The 20,200-nt window shown below is 44.3% G+C and overlaps 2 protein-coding genes across 5 annotated transcripts in view; both read left to right on the forward strand.

Moving 5' to 3' along the window:
- The window catches only part of LOC128100332 (NOP protein chaperone 1-like), a 168,446-nt gene extending 160,808 nt beyond the window's left edge, over nt 1-7,638 (forward strand). For 2 of the 3 annotated variants that reach the window (XM_052722369.1, XM_052722370.1), the window contains 2 exons: nt 6,225-6,315; nt 7,448-7,638. In XM_052722369.1, the coding sequence (XP_052578329.1) occupies nt 6,225-6,233 (9 nt within the window). In that variant the 3' untranslated portion in view covers nt 6,234-6,315; nt 7,448-7,638. The remainder of the gene's footprint in view (nt 1-6,224; nt 6,316-7,447) is intronic. The other variant, XM_052722371.1, reaches the window with a different exon arrangement.
- Nucleotides 7,639-7,775: 137 nt separating this feature from the next.
- Nucleotides 7,776-19,320, forward strand: LOC128100334 (39S ribosomal protein L39, mitochondrial-like). Of its 2 annotated transcripts, none has more exons than XM_052722376.1 (5): nt 7,776-7,890; nt 14,058-14,197; nt 15,493-15,592; nt 16,561-16,628; nt 19,151-19,320. In XM_052722376.1, the coding sequence occupies exons 2-5, from the start codon at nt 14,120-14,122 to the stop codon at nt 19,154-19,156; spliced, it is 252 nt and encodes an 83-aa protein (XP_052578336.1). In that variant the 5' UTR covers nt 7,776-7,890; nt 14,058-14,119; the 3' UTR covers nt 19,157-19,320. The 2 variants fall into 2 exon arrangements, with proteins under 2 accessions (XP_052578336.1, XP_052578337.1); XM_052722377.1 differs by lacking the exon at nt 7,776-7,890 and adding an exon at nt 8,045-8,151.
- Nucleotides 19,321-20,200: the final 880 nt, after the last annotated feature.

Genomic DNA, 20,200 nt, shown 5'->3' on the forward strand with positions numbered 1-20,200 from the left:
AAAGAGGGTCTTGAGAGAAGGCCCCAGAAAAGGTGAGGATGACGAAAGCCTGAGATTCCAGTTTTAATGGCACCATGAGGAAGTTAAAGATGGAGAAATTTAGGGATGGGATGGCTGTGTGGTTGGAATTTACATACAATGTTGACTAACAGCATTTAAAAACAAGAATTATAACAGAATTTTATTCAGTCGTGAAGAACAATGAAATTGCCAGAAAATGAATGGAACTGGAAAGGATTAGGCACAAACACAAGTGTCATAGTTCTTGTGTGGACTCTAGCTTCTAGCTGCTGAGTGTGTTGATGTAGGTGGGAGGAGATGTGAGGAGAGCCCAGGGAGGCAGATGGGGTCCATGAAATAGAGGCTTAGGAGTGGGGTACGGGGCACACAACAGGACAGAATGGAAGGAGAATACCGAGGGTCATAACAGCCTTACAGCAGGAAACGGGAAAGGAGACGGGCTGATAATCAGTCAAAATGAAGTATGCTTGGAGATGATTTTGTAAGATACATTTTAAATACCGGATCAGAGATCTGGAAATCAGAGTGGATGAAGATGTGTCCCACCATGACAGAATGGGAAGGAGACAGAGAGGTTTGGGGACCAGAGAGGGCTGGGTGAGCCAGAGGTTACTGAGGATGAAGAGAAAGTATAAAGAACTGGAGAATTAAAATGAAGAAAAAGTATGAACTGTGAGTCAGGTGGACGTGTTCACAAAGACCCCAGCTCCTTTAGCAGAAGTGCTGCAAACCTGAGAAGTGGCCGACTGTAAAACGGCAGGCTCCTCTCTAACCTCTGAGAAGTGAGGTTTGCACCCCCGTATCCCCACCTCTGACATACATACGTAAAGCATCCAATCAGCATTTTCCCTTTTTATCCTCTGACTTTAGAGGTTGGCAGGTATCCAGGCTGAGCCATGAGTCAGCTTCTCATCTTGGGCTGCTGAAGAGCTACCCCACAGCTGCAGGTGGCAAGCGGGAGGGGTTTCCTGGTCTTTACTGAACAAAAGGTGAGTGACTTCCTCTGCTCTGTGGAATGGGACTAGAAAGTTTAGCTGCCTGTAGCTGTTTTTGAAATGTGGACTTTCATCAAAAGGTGAGCTGTAGAATGAAGGAAGTTCTTTGTAAAGTTGTACTGAAAAATAAACACTCACGACTTAGTTAAGTTAACCCCACCCTGACTAAAAACAAGTTGCTTCTAGTTACAATAGCAACAATACTAAAACAAAGGTTGTGATCGTAGTTTCTAGAGCCAGGTCACAGGTTCACTGTGGAAAAATAAAACCAAATGCTGGATTTTGATACACTATTAGTGTTCAAGTCTCAGAAAAACAGCCAATGGACAAGTCTGGATGGCAGTGACCACTGACAGACGTCATAACTAGAAGATTAGTGTTTGCAGTTACAGCCTTTGTGTAGAAGAAAGTATTCTTTATTCAATGATCTCTGCTTAGCTGTGTACAGTATTTTAGTTAATAATGTATAATAGGTATTTGGCACAGACTTTGTTAAATTTTTACATCGCATAAATGGAATCTAGGCTTCAGTGTGTTGACAGGAAGCTTTTCATCTATTAGTGAAGTTAAGGCACTACGTAATTGTCCTCTCACACTGTGGATTTGTGTCATTGAAGTTGAAGCAGTTGATCTTGTGATGGCGGTGTATGGCCTGAAGAGGCATCCTGGAGATTGTATATCTACTTGGCACTGCAGAAGGACAGCGTTCTTCCTATCAAAGCAAGTCTCAGAGTCAGGGCATAGGCAACATTTACCCTGATTTCTTATACACCACGGGTGTCTGTTTGTCATTTGTCCCTGTGGGCAAATCCCACCTCTGTCACTGGTTTTGTGAGTTGTGTTTTCTTGGAACAGAGGCACGCTTACTTGCTTGTTCTCATTGTGTGACAGAAATGAGTGGTCGCAACAGGAAGCCTGGGAGTTAAAGTATCTACTGTGTTGTTGTTTGTAGAGTTTGCTGGCTCGACTAAGTGTGACTCTGACCTTGAGAGCAGAGCATATTACAGAAGTGAGACCTTTAGGAAGGAGTCTACTGAGAAGGATTGAAGGCCACACAGTTACAGGGGAGCAGTATGGCAGTACTGGGGCAACTCCCCAGTGACCTGATCACGACAGGGACTCAGTAACCACCTACTCTGTTTGTTCAGTGAATCCCAAGAATCTGCTTTGCTTTTTGGGTAGAAAGAACAAACTCTTTTGACGCCAATTTAACCGTGTTTAAAGCTGACAAATGACCTTCTCATGCTATTACCCAGAACTAGACATCCCTAGTTACATTTTGTTTTCAGTATGGGTAAACCAGTCCCAAACAGTCCAAACAGGACTGGTTTTACTGTTGAACCCTGGGAATATCATATTCTGACACCAGCCGCTGGCCTTTGTGGTTAAACAGTTCAGAAAACATTAGACCCTTGTCTCGTTTCAGCCATGGTTTCTCATGTGCCTTTGCTGTATCAAGCAAGCTGGGAGTGAAAATGAGCTCATTTGTTTACAGTTTATATATAGGGCAAACGCTTCTCTCCCCCATGTCCTGTTTCCATTAGAAGCAGATTGGCAACCCCTTATCTTCAGCAGTGAGGGGACTAGCCCAGCTCGGAATTGTTTTTAGGGATAGATGGAAGATCACCACTCATGCCGAGAAAGGTGTCTACGAAGTTGTGTAGGTTCTAGTAGTGCGTTCTGATGTCCAGGTCCCTGAGCTCTCCAAAGGAGTCTCAGGAGATGGAAATAGCAGCAAGCAGCTCCATTTGTGTTGTTTTTGGTTCTGAGAGGTGAAAGTAAAGACAAAGTGCAAATCCTTGGGCGGAAGACCCAACCCTGGGCTTCCCGGACGGATGGATATATTAGAGACAAGGGACAAGGGACCACGGGAATAAGGATTATTTGGAGGTAAGAAGAAGGTTCTGGTGGGAATTTTGAGACCAGAGTTTCCATCCTTCAGAGTACTTCCTGAACACATAAGCCACTCTCGCACGGAGAGCACTTGCAGTGTGTATACTTGCCTCGTGGATTAGCTTCGCAGTCAGTATGATCTATTAAAGTTCTAAACTTAGACATTGAAAGACCCCACTTATAGCAAGCTTTTACTCAGCCTAAGAAACGCCATTCTGCAAGGCAGGGAAAACAGGGAGGTCATGACTGTGGCTGGCCACCTGGCCTTGGTAAAGAGAGCTGTGATCAGCCACCCAGCCTTGGGAGAAAAACCGTTGAGTCAAAATAAGACATCTGTGGTTAGCTACCCGACCTTGGGGAATAAACAGTTGGGCTGGGAAAACACCCACAAGGCCAAGTCAGACACACACATCAAATTCCCGAGAAGTTTAAGAGTTCACCCTGACCTCAATTGAATCCACCAATGGGAACCCTGTAACTATGCCTCTCGCTTCTGTAACCGCGCTTCTGCTCCTGGAAACCTATAAAAAGTCCCCCTTACCCTAGGAGGGCGCGCAAGTCTTCCGAGAGACTTTGTCGCCCAGGTACCTGTGTAATAAACCCTCTTGCTGTTTGCATCTGATCTGTGGTTTCGGCGTGTTCCTTGGGGTTGGGGTCTCTCCTGAGGGAAGATCTCCTCAGGGGGTCTTTCAACATTCATTGACATTCATTTGCATTCCACAAAACTGAATATTACCAGGTATTTCCCTTCTCTTTAGTTCAGACACAAGATACCAGATTGTACTTTAGGTGATGGCAAGAACTCTGCTTAAAATAACAATTTCAGGTGAATTAGAGGTCATAAAAGTTATGATGTCATCTCCTCATCCATCTTTTTGCAAATGTAAGACAAAGCAGATTTTTATAATATTTTCTCTTTTGAATTTTTTATTGTAACATCAATACAGAGAAATATAGTAAAGCGATGACAGTAATATTGTGTGAGGGGTGGGATTGGGAGGGGGAAGAGAAGAAGGGGTGGGTTAGGGAGGGGAGGGGAGGAGGGCTACTGACAGGGAAAGAACAAGCACTTTTATTCATCACATTCTTACAAGTTCCATGAATATTTATCATTCAGCATTACAAGTTTTATTCCAACAACAGTTTCTCAAATGATACCTATCATCTGGTACCTCTCAAGATGTTACTCACAATCTACCCCTGGAGTTAATTCCTATGGTCTTTATTAATCAGCTCTGAACTTTCACTAGAATTTTGTCCATGTCCAATTCACTTATAAATGTTGATTTCCCTGTAGTTCTCTCTGAGTAGAATCTTAAAGGTATAATTGTAGGGAGGGGTAAGAGTGACAAATAAGTACACGTGTCCACTTGTTGTTGTATCTTATCTTATCCTAACTTATCCTAACTTATCTTATCTTATCTTAACTTATCTTATCTTATCCTAACTTATCCTATCCTAACTTATCCTAACTTACCCACCCACCTAAAATTACTTAATAGTCCCTCCCAACCCCAAATTCTTAATGATTATGTATCCCCAATTACTTAACTGTCTATAGAAAAAAGAAAAAGAAAAACAATGCAATGTTCAAAACCAACTCAGAAATGTTCTACAATCTGAAACAATCAAAAGCGTCCATTCCCATCAGATGCGTGTTCCCTCTCCAGCTGAATATGTAGCACGGTTCCTGCAGACTCTTCTCTTCCGCAGGTGGTCCTTCATGACTTCTCAGGCCTCTCCAACAGGGTGCTCTCTGTTGCCAATCTCGGTACTGTGTGGGATGCGGGATGTCGATGACGTGTGACAGCCAGATCAGTTCAGGAGTCCAGGAGGTACCTGCAAACTTAAACACAACTCTGGACTGCACCATACAGATGCCCATGTCAAATCAGTATCTCAGCCAAATGCCTCCTGGTTCAAACTAAACTGACCCATCATGATGACCTTTATGACCAGCAATAGGAACGCTCACATCCTCTTCATCATTAATCAATGAAAAATAAAAATTTGGGCCTACAGCCAATTAGTCAATTTTGTCCATTTGTATGCTCCTCCTTTTCCAACTTATCTTTCCTTCCTAATAAATGAATAAAGGCATTTTTGTTGGAAATGCCAAATAAAAGAAAAAAAAAGGAACAATTACTGTAAACTTGATCAACAGAAGCAAAATAAAAGGAAACTTAACAACTTAACTAAATAAAAGGAAACTTAACAACCTAAGAAAATAAAAGGAAACTTAACAAAATTTCAGTATTATAGAGTAAATTGAAGATTACTTATCCTTAATGCCTAACCTCTATAGATAGTATATATTGGAATAGAGCATAGAACACACTGCCGAAAAGTCATTGGCAAGCTTCAAAAAACACTCCAACGTGTGTCAGGGATGTTGTGTGGGAGCTGTGACCCCACACCAGCATGCTCTCCCTGACTGTCGAGGTCAACTTTCAGACGTTTGCTTGCACTGGCGGCTAATGTCCGTGTGTCTATGCCATGGCTGCAGATGATGACCCATTTCTAGGCACTCTGCAGCTTGAAGATCAAATCAATTAAAATGGATGAAGGATGGAACTGAGTTCTGAGGTAAACTGAAGTGATGCTTCACAAAAATCAGAAGCACAAATGCACCATTTAAAAGTAATTACTGTAAAACACAATGATTGACAAGCTTTCTGATCCAATTGAACAAGAATCAATAGCCAATTAGGTTTCTTCTTGGAGTCTGTGTATCATCTTTTTGTGAAATTTAAAGGCCCAACTGATAGAATTGAGACTGTAATTCAATGAAAATTCTGAAAGCACAGTCAACACTTGAGAGTAACACTCTTAAAAAAAAACAACTACTAAACTAAGCATGCAAGCAGGGGTAAGGGTGAGAGGATGATGCAAAAGGGAACTTCACCACGAAGAAAAGGAAAATGTGTCCCACTGCTCAGGCTGTGTTTGCCCCTGGAGACTGGGCTGAAACATGCGCTCCTTCAGGCCTGCCTCTTTCATCTCCTTGCATGGAAGCAAAATGGAGTCTCAGCAGGCAGGGGGGGTGACAGGTCCTGCAGCAGGGTTAATGGCAGTGGTAGAAAATCAAACACAAAGAGTTAAGACAAATAGTTCAAAGGTCAAGTTCCAGTGGGTGCAGCAGGATAATCACGGAAGCCTTTCCGTACTGCACCAGAAAGTTCGGCTTCCTTCATAAGGCGCTCTAGGGTATGGGCAAGTCGTGTCCTGCTCCTCTTCCTCCTCCTCTTCTTCTCCCCCTCTGTAAGAAATCAGTTTGTCCTGTGTCAGCCCTGTGTGCCTTTCTTTGTGCCTCAGGTGGCCTGAAGATCCAGCAGCACACAGTCACTGAGAAGCTGCACAGGATGAAGTTGAGAGCAGAGACACTCCAGAGGACACACGACGACAGGTATTTACAAGGGACTGTAGGATGGAGGTGGTGGAGGTGGCGGCGGCGGCGGGGGCTGCGGGGGCTGCGGGGGCGGATACTGAGGTACCGGATGAATATGATGGTGGTGCCAATGTGGGCACCAGGTGATCACATCAGGTATGAGGATCATTCTTCCGTGTATATCTCGCCCCACTGGGTACCATGCAAATGTCACGTGATGACCTGCAAGGGTAGCATAGGCAGGAATCGGGTGGTATCCAGGAATCTGAGGGACAAATTCACCGTAGCTTGCCAGGTGTGCCTGGTCTCCCAGGTTTGGAAGAGCCAGGCGATGGTACTGATTTTGGATCATGCCGTCGTGTTGCGCTGCGTCGTCCTCGTCCACGAATTCTCGCAGGGCAGCCATTTCAGATTCAGACAATGAGTACACATGTCCGCTGGGAATGCTGTGTGCTCCAGGGATCATCTCTATGTGAGGGTCAACCAGCCGGTGACCAGGGTAGACATGCTCATCCACAGGCGTGTACACATTATGGACATCGTAATACCTCACAGGGTAGAGGACGTGGAAAACTCTGTATCCATCCGTGTGGTAGAAGAATGGTGGATGTGGTGGGTATATTACTGGTAACAGCACAGCAGGAGGTATCTGAGAGTACATCCGACATCGAAATCGGCAGTAGTCCGAGTTGAAGACAATGGAGTGAGTGCTGCAGGTGATGTGAGGGTCGTGGGTGCTCAGCCAACGAACTCCCAGGACAATCGGAAAGAACGGAGACTGAGTCACATCAAAAGACAGTATTTCTCGGTGGTCACCCAGGTCAACAATCAGGTGGTGCGTTTCCAGAACAATTGGGCCCGAGGCTATAGGATGCCCATCAATCGCTTCCACCATGATTGGCCATTCTTTGATTCTTAGAGGAATCCCATGGTGGATGACGTAGTCTTGATCGATGAAGTTTCCTGATGCTCCAGAATCAATCATAGCCCGGACAAACAGAGTGTGTCTGCCCGGGATATGGATCTGGAGCATCACTTGAAAGTGAGTAGTCACAGCCTTCGCAGGACAGTTATCCGCGTAGTGGCCTCCGCAGCCGCAATACAGGCATAAGTTCAGTTTAAACCGTCTCTCTTTTTCTTCCTTGGTCAGGCGCATGCGAGCACTGCCCACCGGCTCAGTGGGATCCGTCTGGTGGGTCTGAGACATCACCACGGCCCGGGGGGGGGGCCACCTCGGGCCTGGTTGTCGTCATCATCTTCATCTTCAGCGGCAGCGGCGGCGGCGGCGGCGGCGGCAGCAGCGACGGGAGCAGCGACGGGAGCAGCGGCGGCGGTGGTGGCGGCGGCGGCAGCGGCGGCAGCGGCGGCGGCGGCGGCGGCGGTGGCAGCGTTAGCGGCGAGAGCAGAGGCGGCGGGAACAGCGGCGGCAGTGGCGGCAGCGGCGGCGGCGGCAGTGGCGGCGGAGTCGGCGGCGGCGGCGGCGGCAGCGGCGAGAGCAGTGACGACGGGAGCAGCGGCGGCGGCGGCGGCGGCGGCGGCGGCAGCAGCATCACGGGCCATTCTTCTCTCGATGTAAATGCAAAGGTTGATCAGGTCAGTCAGGTTGTCTGGGATCTTCTTGTGGGCGAGCTCCTCATGCATGGCATCACTGAGGCCTTCGAGGAACTGGTCGATTAGAGCAGGCTCACTCCAATCCAGCTCCAGGGCAAGCATGTGGAATTCGTTGCCATAGTTGGCAACAGAGTCCTGGCCTTGGCGCAGACATTTGATCTGGCGTTTGGCAGCTTCACGTCTCTGAGGGTCTTCAAAGACAAGCTTCAAGTGCATCATAAAGGCCTCGTAGTTGTGCATCAGGTAAGTGTATCTGTCCAGTTTAGCAGTAGCCCAGCGGGCGGCTCGGCCAATCAGCATGCTCGTCACGAAGCACACCCTGGCTCGATCATCGGCGAGAGCTCTGGTGCCCTTTGCCAGGAAGGCCCGGCACTGGGATAGGAACTCTTTCAGCATTTCGGCGTTGCCATCGAACTGGAAGGGGAGGTCTTCAAGGCAGTCGTCGCCGAAGAGCAGTGCTGGAGTGGGAGTGGCTGTAGCGCCCTGGAGCTCTTCCTCCTCTTCGCCTTCTTCAGGCACCTGGATCTGACCTTGCTCCGGCTCAAGTCCCTCTTCCTCTTGGAGCAGGTAGCGGAGTCTGTTGTTGGCCGACGGGAGCCTGTCCACGTGGTACTGGGGGCGGTGGTCCTCCCACTGCTGGTCCTCCCCGAGGTTGCCGTTGTCTCCCGTGTGCTGTTCGTGGATGGGACCGAGGATGGGCACAGGGCTGCTGGGCCTGTTGTCGTTGTCGTTGGGGGGAGGAGGAGGAGGGGGCAGGCAGTCGGAACCACCCGCCGCAGCCATGGTGGCAGGAGGGGACCTCCCAGGTGTTGCTTCACTCTGGGGAGGAAGCCCAGGACCCTGGGCCCCTCGTCGTCGGCGCCTCCTCCTGTCCCTCATACTCACCACGCGAGGACTCCTCTGCGAAGACAGGAAGGGCGACGGGGTCTCACACCTGGCTGGGCGAAGGTCCACTGGTGACCGCGCAGCGGACCTCGGCGACGCTCGGCGGACCTTCTCCGGTGGCTGGCTTCCTCGGGTCGGAGTCGGGACTCTTCTCCTTCTTCTTCGACACATACCAACTGAAGTTGGAAACGCGTGTGCCGAGAGCCCGGACCGCTGGCCTTATGCAGTCTGTTCCGAAGAGGGGGCGCCAGATCCCAGCGTGCTCCGAGGGCTTGCGGGGGGCGGAGGGGGTGCGTGGGCGGTGCAGGAAACCAATGCTGAACTGGCCAAGCTGGGAGGAAAGAAGAAAGGGAGGGGAGGGGAGAAGCCGGCCTAGGCAGGCCAAGAATGCTATTATTCTGGTGGTGGGAGCTGGGAGACCCCTGTGCTTGGACGGGAAAGGGTCGGGGGACACGCAAGATGAGCCCCGCACTGAGAGGTTAGTGGTCTGCGCGCGACACTGGAGGTTCGGGGGCCCACAGGCCGCCGCCTCCCCCTCCCCCACTCGGGTTCCGGGGTACCAGGGCGTGCCCAAAGGGAGCGAGCCCCTCTTTACACGATGCCCCCACAGCACCCCTCTTTCGGGGCGCCCCGAAGCCCACCTCCTGGCACCATGGGTCCTCCCCAGGCTTGACCTCTGGCCTTTTCTTTCTTTCTGCACCCCCACGGCCCCTCCCTGTCCTGCAGGGCAGGAATTCATCTCCAGTTTCCACTGCGGGCACCCCTCCCTGCCCCCACCCTGGTGGAGGACATCTTCTGATCCCTGAAGCAGAGATCTGGGGGTCATCGCCCCTTGGGGTGGGGGGCTTTACCCCACAATTGAGACTCCTTGGCCTAGATGCGAGCCAGAGGACATGGCTGACCAGCTGCTTTCTCTCTCACACAAAGATGTACAAATCTTTTCTCCCTTTCGGGAATCCGATTGAGAGAGAGAGACCACCAAAATATGACATTTAAAAGACTGAATCCCCCCTTCTTTTTAAGCATATTTCCCGGGGGCGCAAACCTGGTTTTTCTTAGGTTTTATCAAACAGGGAAGTAGAATCGTGAAATGCTGGGAACCAAACGGTGTTCGGGCTAGGGTCAGCCATGGCTGGGGGCCAGAGAGGCTCATAATATTTTAATAACTTGTGTGACAACTGTGGTTTTGGTGCATCTTGAAAGTGGAATTCTTTTAAATTATAAAGGATTTTTTTTCTTTTTTTTTATGATTCAAAGATGAAATTTTTATTAAAAGGTTTTATGACTTGTCCATTATAAATCCCATACCCTTCACTGACTGTTATAATTTTCATGTCAGAAAAATTTAAAAGATAATGCAGAAAAATATCAGCAGCAAAGATAAGTTCAGGAAATTACAAAATGGACAATTAGCAAATAGCTCAAGTATATATAAACGAGGATGCAAATAACATGAGAGCAAGTGAGTTGGCAGCATACAAAAGGACAACATCACAGACTGAGACAGGGTTTCTCTGTGTAGTTTTGGTGCCTTTCCTGGAGCTCACGCTGTAGCCCAGGCTGGCTTCGAACTCACAGAGATCCGCCTGGCTCTGCCTCCCGAGTGCTGGGATTAAAGGCGTGCGCCACCACTGCCCGGCTAAATTATAAAGGATTTTGTGTGCTTGAAATTCTAGAAAAGAAAGAAAAAAATTCCTAAATATAATGTGCTACTTCATATATAAAAACATATAAATCTTAACAATATCAAACTATAAGGTTCTTAGAGTTACAGTTAGTCTATATGTAACTAAATCTAATTTTATGGATAATTAAGTAAAAGCTGGAAGCCAAGAAGCTTGACCTTTGCTGACAATAAAGAAATTGGACTGAAGTTATAGCAAGAGGAATGGAGCTTGTTAGGCATGTGCTAGGGCGCTCTTGCTGCTCGTCCAATAGCGCCAGGGCAACAGAGCAGTGTGGCCCAACACTGAGGTGGGAAACCTACCACAGGACAGAAGTGAATGGAGACTTGGGGAGCTGATGAGGGTAACTGAAAGAGAGAGAGAGAGAGAGAGAGAGAGAGAGAGAGAGAGAGAGAGAGAGAGAGAGAGAGAGAGAGATCCTTTTCATTTAGAGACAAAGTCCTTTTTATCATTTGACAGGATGACATTATTTTATTCCAATTTTAAAGATTTTTCTCTGTAAATTACAGATGAGGATAGGACATGATATTTGTTCCCTAATTAAAGGTTAGTGTAGTAAACTACAAAACATAGTGACTTCTGTCATAGAACCTAACAAAAGTAAATTATAAATGAATTTACAGGAAAAAAAACCTTTACAAGCGATAAATGGGTATTATATACTACTGTCTACTAGAATCACTTAAATGTTTAAGGTGCTGATACCTGAGTTCTGCTGGAAGAAGTCTGAGAATCCCTTCCCCAGAGTTCTGAGGGGTTCTGAGAATCCTCTTTTCTCAGGAAAGGATTTAAGCTTCTGAGAATGTTGGCTGTCCCCTCTCTATTATATTGCCAAAAAAGTAGTCCAGCAGGTCCAAATGATGTTCCTAACTGGTCTCAACTAGTTGATAATCTCCTTTACTGCAGTAGCAGGTGCTATTTTATGCCCCTAACATTTCCAAATGCTTGGAATAAAAGTCTAGAACCGACAGGCGGTGGTGGCGCACGCCTTTAATCCCAGCACTCTGGAGGCAGAGCCAGGCGGATCTCTGTGAGTTCCAGGCCAGCATGGTCTCCAAAGCGAGTACCAGGAAAGGCGCAAAGCTACACAGAGAAACCCTGTCTCCAAAAACCAAAAAAAAAAAAAAAAAAAAAAGTCTAGAACCACAGCATGGAAGTAGCCATCTACCAGGTCAGACTTTATTATCTATGTGCCTGTCAGTCACCAATCTGTCATCCGCCCATCCATGCTTTCTCTATTATTCTATATCTGTTGGTGATTTTTCAGCTTACTTGTGACATATGTTTGGATTAGGATATTCACAATAGTGAAGTCAGACATTTTGTAGTTTTATGTCTTGCTTGACTTTCTGTTTTTTGTTTGTTTACTTATTTTTTTCTTTGTTTCCCCATGAGACAGAGTCTTACAGTATAGCTGGCCTGGAACTAGCTATGTAGACCAGTTGACCTCAGACTCTCAGAGATCGGCTTACCCCTGCCTCCTGAGTGCTGGGATTAAAGGTGTGCGCCACCATGCCTAGCTTTTGAGGTGCCTTTCTTAAGGTGGTAGTTTTAGGACGTCCAGAATGTAAGATAGAGAAGCTGGGCTGCAGAGATGGCTTAGTAAGAACACCAGCTGTGTGTGCCGTCTAGCTTTTTGTCAACTTGACAGAAGCTACTGTCCTAGGGGAAGAATGAACTTCAGCTGAGAAAATGTCCCCACCAGATTGGCCTGTGGCCAACTCGGTATAGAGTTTTCTTAATTAGTGATTGATGTGGGAGGGCCCAGTCCATTGTGGGTGGTGCTATCCCTGGGCTGGTGGTCCTGGGTGCGTAAGGTAGGCTGAGCAAGCCATGGAAGCAGGCCATTAAGCAGTACTACTCCATGGCCTCTGCATCAACTCCTCCTTAGATGGTGGGTCATGATGTGGAAGTATGAACGAAATAAACTTTCCTCCTCCATGACCATGCTTGTGGTCATGGTGTTTTATCACAGCAATCAAACTTCTGTAATTAAGATGCTGTGACAGCATGAGGATCTGAGTTCAAATCTCCAGTACCCATGAAAAAAGCCGAGTGTGACTGCACCTACTTGTAACCCCTTGCACTGTTGGGGGTGTTGGAGCAGAGAGGGGAGGATCGTTGGGGGTTTGCTGATCACCAGCCTAGCTTCAGGTCCTGTGACCGACACTGTCTGATGGGAATAAGGTAGAGAGTGATAGAGCAGGACACCTGATAACTGATGTTCTCTTCTGGCCTCAGCATGTATCCCCCACCCCAGCAGGTTCACATCTACCACCCACTACACAGACACACAGACACACACATTGAGTACATATATATTATACACACACACACATATCATATACATGTGGATGTGGATGTGTGAGCTTAACTTGTTAATGTTGGTTAATGTTGTGTTAGGGGACCTGGATTCCTAGAGCAGAGTTTGAAAACTACCACCTTATACTATTTTAGTCTTTTGCATACAGTAGGAGTGGTGTATATGCAGGAGTCCTATCAAGAGGGAGAGGAGGCTGGAGAGATAGCCAGGCAATGAAAAGAGCTCTTGCTGTTTTCACTGAGGACCCGGGTTCTGTTCCTAGCACTTATCTACATCAGGCAGCTCCCAAGTGCCTGTAACTCCGGTTCTAATAGACCTGACACCCTCTCCTGGCTTCTGTGGGCACGTGCACATACAGACAGACAAAGAAAATAAATAACCTTTTTTTTTTTTTTTTTTTAAAAAAGGAGGGAGTTTAACTAAAGAATCAGACATGAAAATCTGACCCAAATAGCAGCGACATATGTAACAAACCCTCAACTGACTGCAGTTTCTTAGCCTGTGCTGTGGTAGACAGTAGGAGATTCCAGAGGAGGGTAAGACAAACCTAAGGCCGGAATGGAGCTCTCTCTATACATACCGTCTGCAGAGATGAAGTTTCTGAGCCATCCTCATCTTGACCCCTAAGACCCTGGTTATGGAACTTTTGTACTAGTTTATGTGTTAGAATCTAGTTTGATCATTTTTGTGATTATGTGTCAAATGTGTGATCAGGGTTAGAATTTCTTAGGGTAGGGCAATGGAACAGATGAGAGGTGACTGGTTTACATGTGAATTCACATTTATACTCTTACAATGGTAATTGCATTATTTAGTTTGAAATGTCTGTGTCATGGAATAATGGCAGAAAGAGGTGGTTTGGGAGCAAGACTCAAGGATAATTTAAACAGATTTATGTGAGTGTAGATATATTTTCCTTTTCTTCTGACTTGTGTATGAATCAAGCCATGTGTCCATGTTGTTTCTCTTTGAATATTTAATGATAGGTCTTTGAGGATTATTTTATTAACTGGCAAATTAACTTAAGATGACACTTAGCTTTAATAAATTTTGTTAAAGGTTTGGGTAAATGGTTAATAATGTCTCTGTGTGTTGATGTTTTCTTTTGAAATTTGTCATGTATAATAGATAGTATTTCTGCAAGAATAATTGGCAGAATTTTGATTTTCATTGTCTCAGAATGTAGCACTTAAACATGGAGCTTTTCACTTTGGATTTTGTTAGATTTAGATCACCAATCAATTTTGTATTCCTAGATTTAAGTGAGTGGTACTGCAGGAAATCCATCTTGGCTCTTGTGGACGGACAACCATGGGGCATGTATAAGCCTTTGACCAAGTCCTGTGAGATTAAATTTCTTACCTTCAAAGACCCTGACCCAACTGAAGTGAATAAGGTATTTTCCTGCCTCCTCCAGTTTTCTTTTTCTTCTCCTTTTAAATCAAACTTATGTTCTATGAAGTATAAAATCTGAAAATATGGCCAAACTCATATGTGGTATCTACTAGATAGTATTTTACTGGGCAGCTTAGGTATTTTTGTAGCTCAACATACTAGTGGTATCAACTTGTCTCTATTTTGGATTGAGAAAACTATAGGGCATGTCATTTATGCTTATAACTTTTGATAACCCTCTATATAATTGGGAATTCCACTCCTACTGATATAACTTGAATTTGGTCTGAAATCAGACCATCTTCTGTGGATGATTTTAGTAACTTTTTGACTCTGTTCCACCCCCAACTCCCTTATTTTTACTACTTCAAACATTACCCTTTACGGTTCTATGAAGTTTTATTAGTGACTTTTTGGGGGTCATGTCATTTATCCGTGAAGAACTTGCCTGCATGGTAGAGTTAACATAGCTTTCTGGGGCTTGCATGATGTGCCTCCAGCCTGCTCTCTTAGTCTTACCTCCTCCTGGATCTTTCCCCCTCTTCCTTGCTCTGGCCACATGAAAGTACTTGGTGACTAATGATTTATACTTTATTATCCTGCCTGCTTTTGCCAGTGCTCTTCCTTCAATGCAGATCACTTTCTTTCCCCTTTAAAATTCTGTTTATGCTCTGTGGTTCAGTTAAAATGACATCTGCTCTGTGGAACCTACCAGGTCTCTGCTTGTCAAAATTCTTTAGGCTCTAGCAACACTTGGGTAGTGTCTCTATATACAGTATTTTCATCTTATTGCTGGATGCATTAGATTCCTGCTTCTGTGAATGCAGAGATGATTTCCTTTTTGGATCTAGTCCTTCACATCAGGAAGTGTTTGATAAACAGCTGTTGAAATGATGTACTTAAACAAGAAGATGATAGAAGCTTTAGTAGTAGTAACACTGAGTGTCTATTATGCGTGAGGTACTGGTTTAAGTAATTTATAGGTGTTCATTTTGTCTCATATAAACTCTAGAGAGTAGGTACATTTCTTCCTATTTGCCATGAACAAATGATAAAGAGAGCATCCACAACTTGACTAAGGCTACTAGTTACAAAGCGGTAAAGTCTGGATGTGAACCTAGGTATTTTGGCAAAAGCACAATAGATTTTGATTGTATTAATGGCATAATTGCTCTGGATGAATGGACAGGTATTGGAAAAATATGTGCTAAGCCAAGAGTTGATTTCAGTTTTAATAATGTAGAAACTTGAGTGAATCTTAGTGTGTTACATTTATGTGTATGTTTCTTTCTTTAGGCTTATTGGCGTTCCTGTGCCATGATGATGGGCTGTGTAGTAGAAAGGGCATTCAAAGATGATTATGTGGTCAGCTTGGTCAGAGCACCAGAAGTTCCTGGTAATATATACATCACTATTTATACTTTTAAGATCTGTGAATATTTTGGTATTTATTTTTGATTATGTACAGAGTTTATTTCTGATTTTATCTAGTGTAAAGACTGTGCACGTGCTTCATGTATTGTAGGTAATAAAATTACTCTGTTAGGATGAAATGTGAAGTAATATGATATCAGTAATTAACACAAAATTAGTGACTCTTGAATATAAATGTTAAAGAATTACACTGTCATAGTGTTCTTTTTTTTCTTTCTTTCTTTTTTTTTTTTTAAAGACTGTTTCTGAATTGAATTTGTGGGAGGGTGAGGAAATGGAAAGATGAGTAGGCTGCTGAGAAGAACTGTGCTTAAGGGTGGTTCCATTCTTCAGAAACATGGCCAGAGGGGTACCACATAGATGAGGTGTAAGGATAAGAATCTAACCATGTTAAAATCAGAATTTCTCATCATTGTGTATAGCAGCAATGTGTGATGAAACTAATATATATGTGTATGTGTGTTTGTGTATGTGTGTGTGTGTGTGTGTGTGTGTGTGTGCCAAAATACATGAAAGAAGCTCAGAGAATGATTTTTGTTCTAAGAACAAAAAATAAAAAAATGAAGATATTTAAGCTATTATGAAGAAACTGGGCATTTCCTGTGTGTTTAGTCATACATCTACTTAAGTGTTATCCCTTTGTAGTTTTGTATCCAGCATCCATTTGAGATCCCTATAGTATAATATTCCTGAAGAAAGTGTGAATGTTTAGAAAAAATGATGATTGACAAAAGATGAACTGGTGTTTTTGATAGGGGGAGTTTTATGATGCCCTAGCATGCACCTGGGGTATGAAAATAGTTTTACAATTTGTAGAGTTTGGGGCGATTGCCTTCTATGACCTAACTAATCAATTGCTGTAGATGAGAAACTTCTTGCCCTAACAGATTTTGCGTTCCTTTTTCTTTTTCCTTGCTGTTGGATTTACAGTAATTGCTGGGGCCTTCTGCTACGATGTCATTTTGGATAAGAGACTGGATGAATGGATGCCAACGAAAGTAAGTATACTCTTTGGAGTATTATTTTTTGAGTGTGTGTTACACTCTGATAAAATAGTACTGTTAATACTACTGAATGGTACTGAACATTGAAGACACTTAAGAGAACCTCTCTCTATGAGTATTTATTATCTATGTGCCTGTCAGTCACCAATCTGTCATCCACCCATCCATGCTTTCTCTATTATTCTATATCTGTTGGTGATTTTTCAGCTTACTTGTGACATATGTTTGGATTAGGATATTCACAATAGTGAAGTCAGACATTTTGTAGTTTTATGTCTTGCTTGACTTTCTGTTTTTTGTTTGTTTACTTATTTTTTTCTTTGTTTCCCCATGAGACAGAGTCTTACAGTATAGCTGGCCTGGAACTAGCTATGTAGACCAGTTGACCTCAGACTCTCAGAGATCGGCTTACCCCTGCCTCCTGAGTGCTGGGATTAAAGGTGTGCGCCACCATGCCTAGCTTTTGAGGTGCCTTTCTTAAGGTGGTAGTTTTAGGACGTCCAGAATGTAAGATAGAGAAGCTGGGCTGCAGAGATGGCTTAGTAAGAACACCAGCTGTGTGTGCCGTCTAGCTTTTTGTCAACTTGACAGAAGCTAGAGTCCTAGGGGAAGAATGAACTTCAGCTGAGAAAATGTCCCCACCAGATTGGCCTGTGGCCAACTCGGTATAGAGTTTTCTTAATTAGTGATTGATGTGGGAGGGCCCAGTCCATTGTGGGTGGTGCTATCCCTGGGCTGGTGGTCCTGGGTGCGTAAGGTAGGCTGAGCAAGCCATGGAAGCAGGCCATTAAGCAGTACTACTCCATGGCCTCTGCATCAACTCCTCCTTAGATGGTGGGTCATGATGTGGAAGTATGAACGAAATAAACTTTCCTCCTCCATGACCATGCTTGTGGTCATGGTGCTTTATCACAGCAATCAAACTTCTGTAATTAAGATGCTGTGACAGCATGAGGATCTGAGTTCAAATCTCCAGTACCCATGAAAAAAGCCGAGTGTGACTGCACCTACTTGTAACCCCTTGCACTGTTGGGGGTGTTGGAGCAGAGAGGGGAGGATCGTTGGGGGTTTGCTGATCACCAGCCTAGCTTCAGGTCCTGTGACCGACACTGTCTGATGGGAATAAGGTAGAGAGTGATAGAGCAGGACACCTGATAACTGATGTTCTCTTCTGGCCTCAGCATGTATCCCCCACCCCAGCAGGTTCACATCTACCACCCACTACACAGACACACAGACACACACATTGAGTACATATATATTATACACACACACACATATCATATACATGTGGATGTGGATGTGTGAGCTTAACTTGTTAATGTTGGTTAATGTTGTGTTAGGGGACCTGGATTCCTAGAGCAGAGTTTGAAAACTACCACCTTATACTATTTTAGTCTTTTGCATACAGTAGGAGTGGTGTATATGCAGGAGTCCTATCAAGAGGGAGAGGAGGCTGGAGAGATAGCCAGGCAATGAAAAGAGCTCTTGCTGTTTTCACTGAGGACCCGGGTTCTGTTCCTAGCACTTATCTACATCAGGCAGCTCCCAAGTGCCTGTAACTCCGGTTCTAATAGACCTGACACCCTCTCCTGGCTTCTGTGGGCACGTGCACATACAGACAGACAAAGAAAATAAATAACCTTTTTTTTTTTTTTTTTTAAAAAAGGAGGGAGTTTAACTAAAGAATCAGACATGAAAATCTGACCCAAATAGCAGCGACATATGTAACAAACCCTCAACTGACTGCAGTTTCTTAGCCTGTGCTGTGGTAGACAGTAGGAGATTCCAGAGGAGGGTAAGACAAACCTAAGGCCGGAATGGAGCTCTCTCTATACATACCGTCTGCAGAGATGAAGTTTCTGAGCCATCCTCATCTTGACCCCTAAGACCCTGGTTATGGAACTTTTGTACTAGTTTATGTGTTAGAATCTAGTTTGATCATTTTTGTGATTATGTGTCAAATGTGTGATCAGGGTTAGAATTTCTTAGGGTAGGGCAATGGAACAGATGAGAGGTGACTGGTTTACATGTGAATTCACATTTATACTCTTACAATGGTAATTGCATTATTTAGTTTGAAATGTCTGTGTCATGGAATAATGGCAGAAAGAGGTGGTTTGGGAGCAAGACTCAAGGATAATTTAAACAGATTTATGTGAGTGTAGATATATTTTCCTTTTCTTCTGACTTGTGTATGAATCAAGCCATGTGTCCATGTTGTTTCTCTTTGAATATTTAATGATAGGTCTTTGAGGATTATTTTATTAACTGGCAAATTAACTTAAGATGACACTTAGCTTTAATAAATTTTGTTAAAGGTTTGGGTAAATGGTTAATAATGTCTCTGTGTGTGATGTTTTCTTTTGAAATTTGTCATGTATAATAGATAGTATTTCTGCAAGAATAATTGGCAGAATTTTGATTTTCATTGTCTCAGAATGTAGCACTTAAACATGGAGCTTTTCACTTTGGATTTTGTTAGATTAGATCACCAATCAATTTTGTATTCCTAGATTTAAGTGAGTGGTACTGCAGGAAATCCATCTTGGCTCTTGTGGACGGACAACCATGGGGCATGTATAAGCCTTTGACCAAGTCCTGTGAGATTAAATTTCTTACCTTCAAAGACCCTGACCCAACTGAAGTGAATAAGGTATTTTCCTGCCTCCTCCAGTTTTCTTTTTCTTCTCCTTTTAAATCAAACTTATGTTCTATGAAGTATAAAATCTGAAATATGGCCAAACTCATATGTGGTATCTACTAGATAGTATTTTACTGGGCAGCTTAGGTATTTTTGTAGCTCAACATACTAGTGGTATCAACTTGTCTCTATTTTGGATTGAGAAAACTATAGGGCATGTCATTTATGCTTATAACTTTTGATAACCCTCTATATAATTGGGAGTTCCACTCCTACTGATATAACTTGAATTTGGTCTGAAATCAGACCATCTTCTGTGGATGATTTTAGTAACTTTTTGACTCTGTTCCACCCCCAACTCCCTTATTTTTACTACTTCAAACATTACCCTTTACGGTTCTATGAAGTTTTATTAGTGACTTTTTGGGGGTCATGTCATTTATCCGTGAAGAACTTGCCTGCATGGTAGAGTTAACATAGCTTTCTGGGGCTTGCATGATGTGCCTCCAGCCTGCTCTCTTAGTCTTACCTCCTCCTGGATCTTTCCCCCTCTTCCTTGCTCTGGCCACATGAAAGTACTTGGTGACTAATGATTTATACTTTATTATCCTGCCTGCTTTTGCCAGTGCTCTTCCTTCAATGCAGATCACTTTCTTTCCCCTTTAAAATTCTGTTTATGCTCTGTGGTTCAGTTAAAATGACATCTGCTCTGTGGAACCTACCAGGTCTCTGCTTGTCAAAATTCTTTAGGCTCTAGCAACACTTGGGTAGTGTCTCTATATACAGTATTTTCATCTTATTGCTGGATGCATTAGATTCCTGCTTCTGTGAATGCAGAGATGATTTCCTTTTTGGATCTAGTCCTTCACATCAGGAAGTGTTTTGATAAACAGCTGTTGAAATGATGTACTTAAACAAGAAG

The sequence above is a fragment of the Peromyscus californicus genome, unplaced genomic scaffold (assembly GCF_007827085.1).
Source record: "Peromyscus californicus insignis strain IS unplaced genomic scaffold, ASM782708v3 Scaffold_78__1_contigs__length_188168, whole genome shotgun sequence".
NCBI lineage: Eukaryota > Metazoa > Chordata > Mammalia > Rodentia > Cricetidae > Peromyscus > Peromyscus californicus.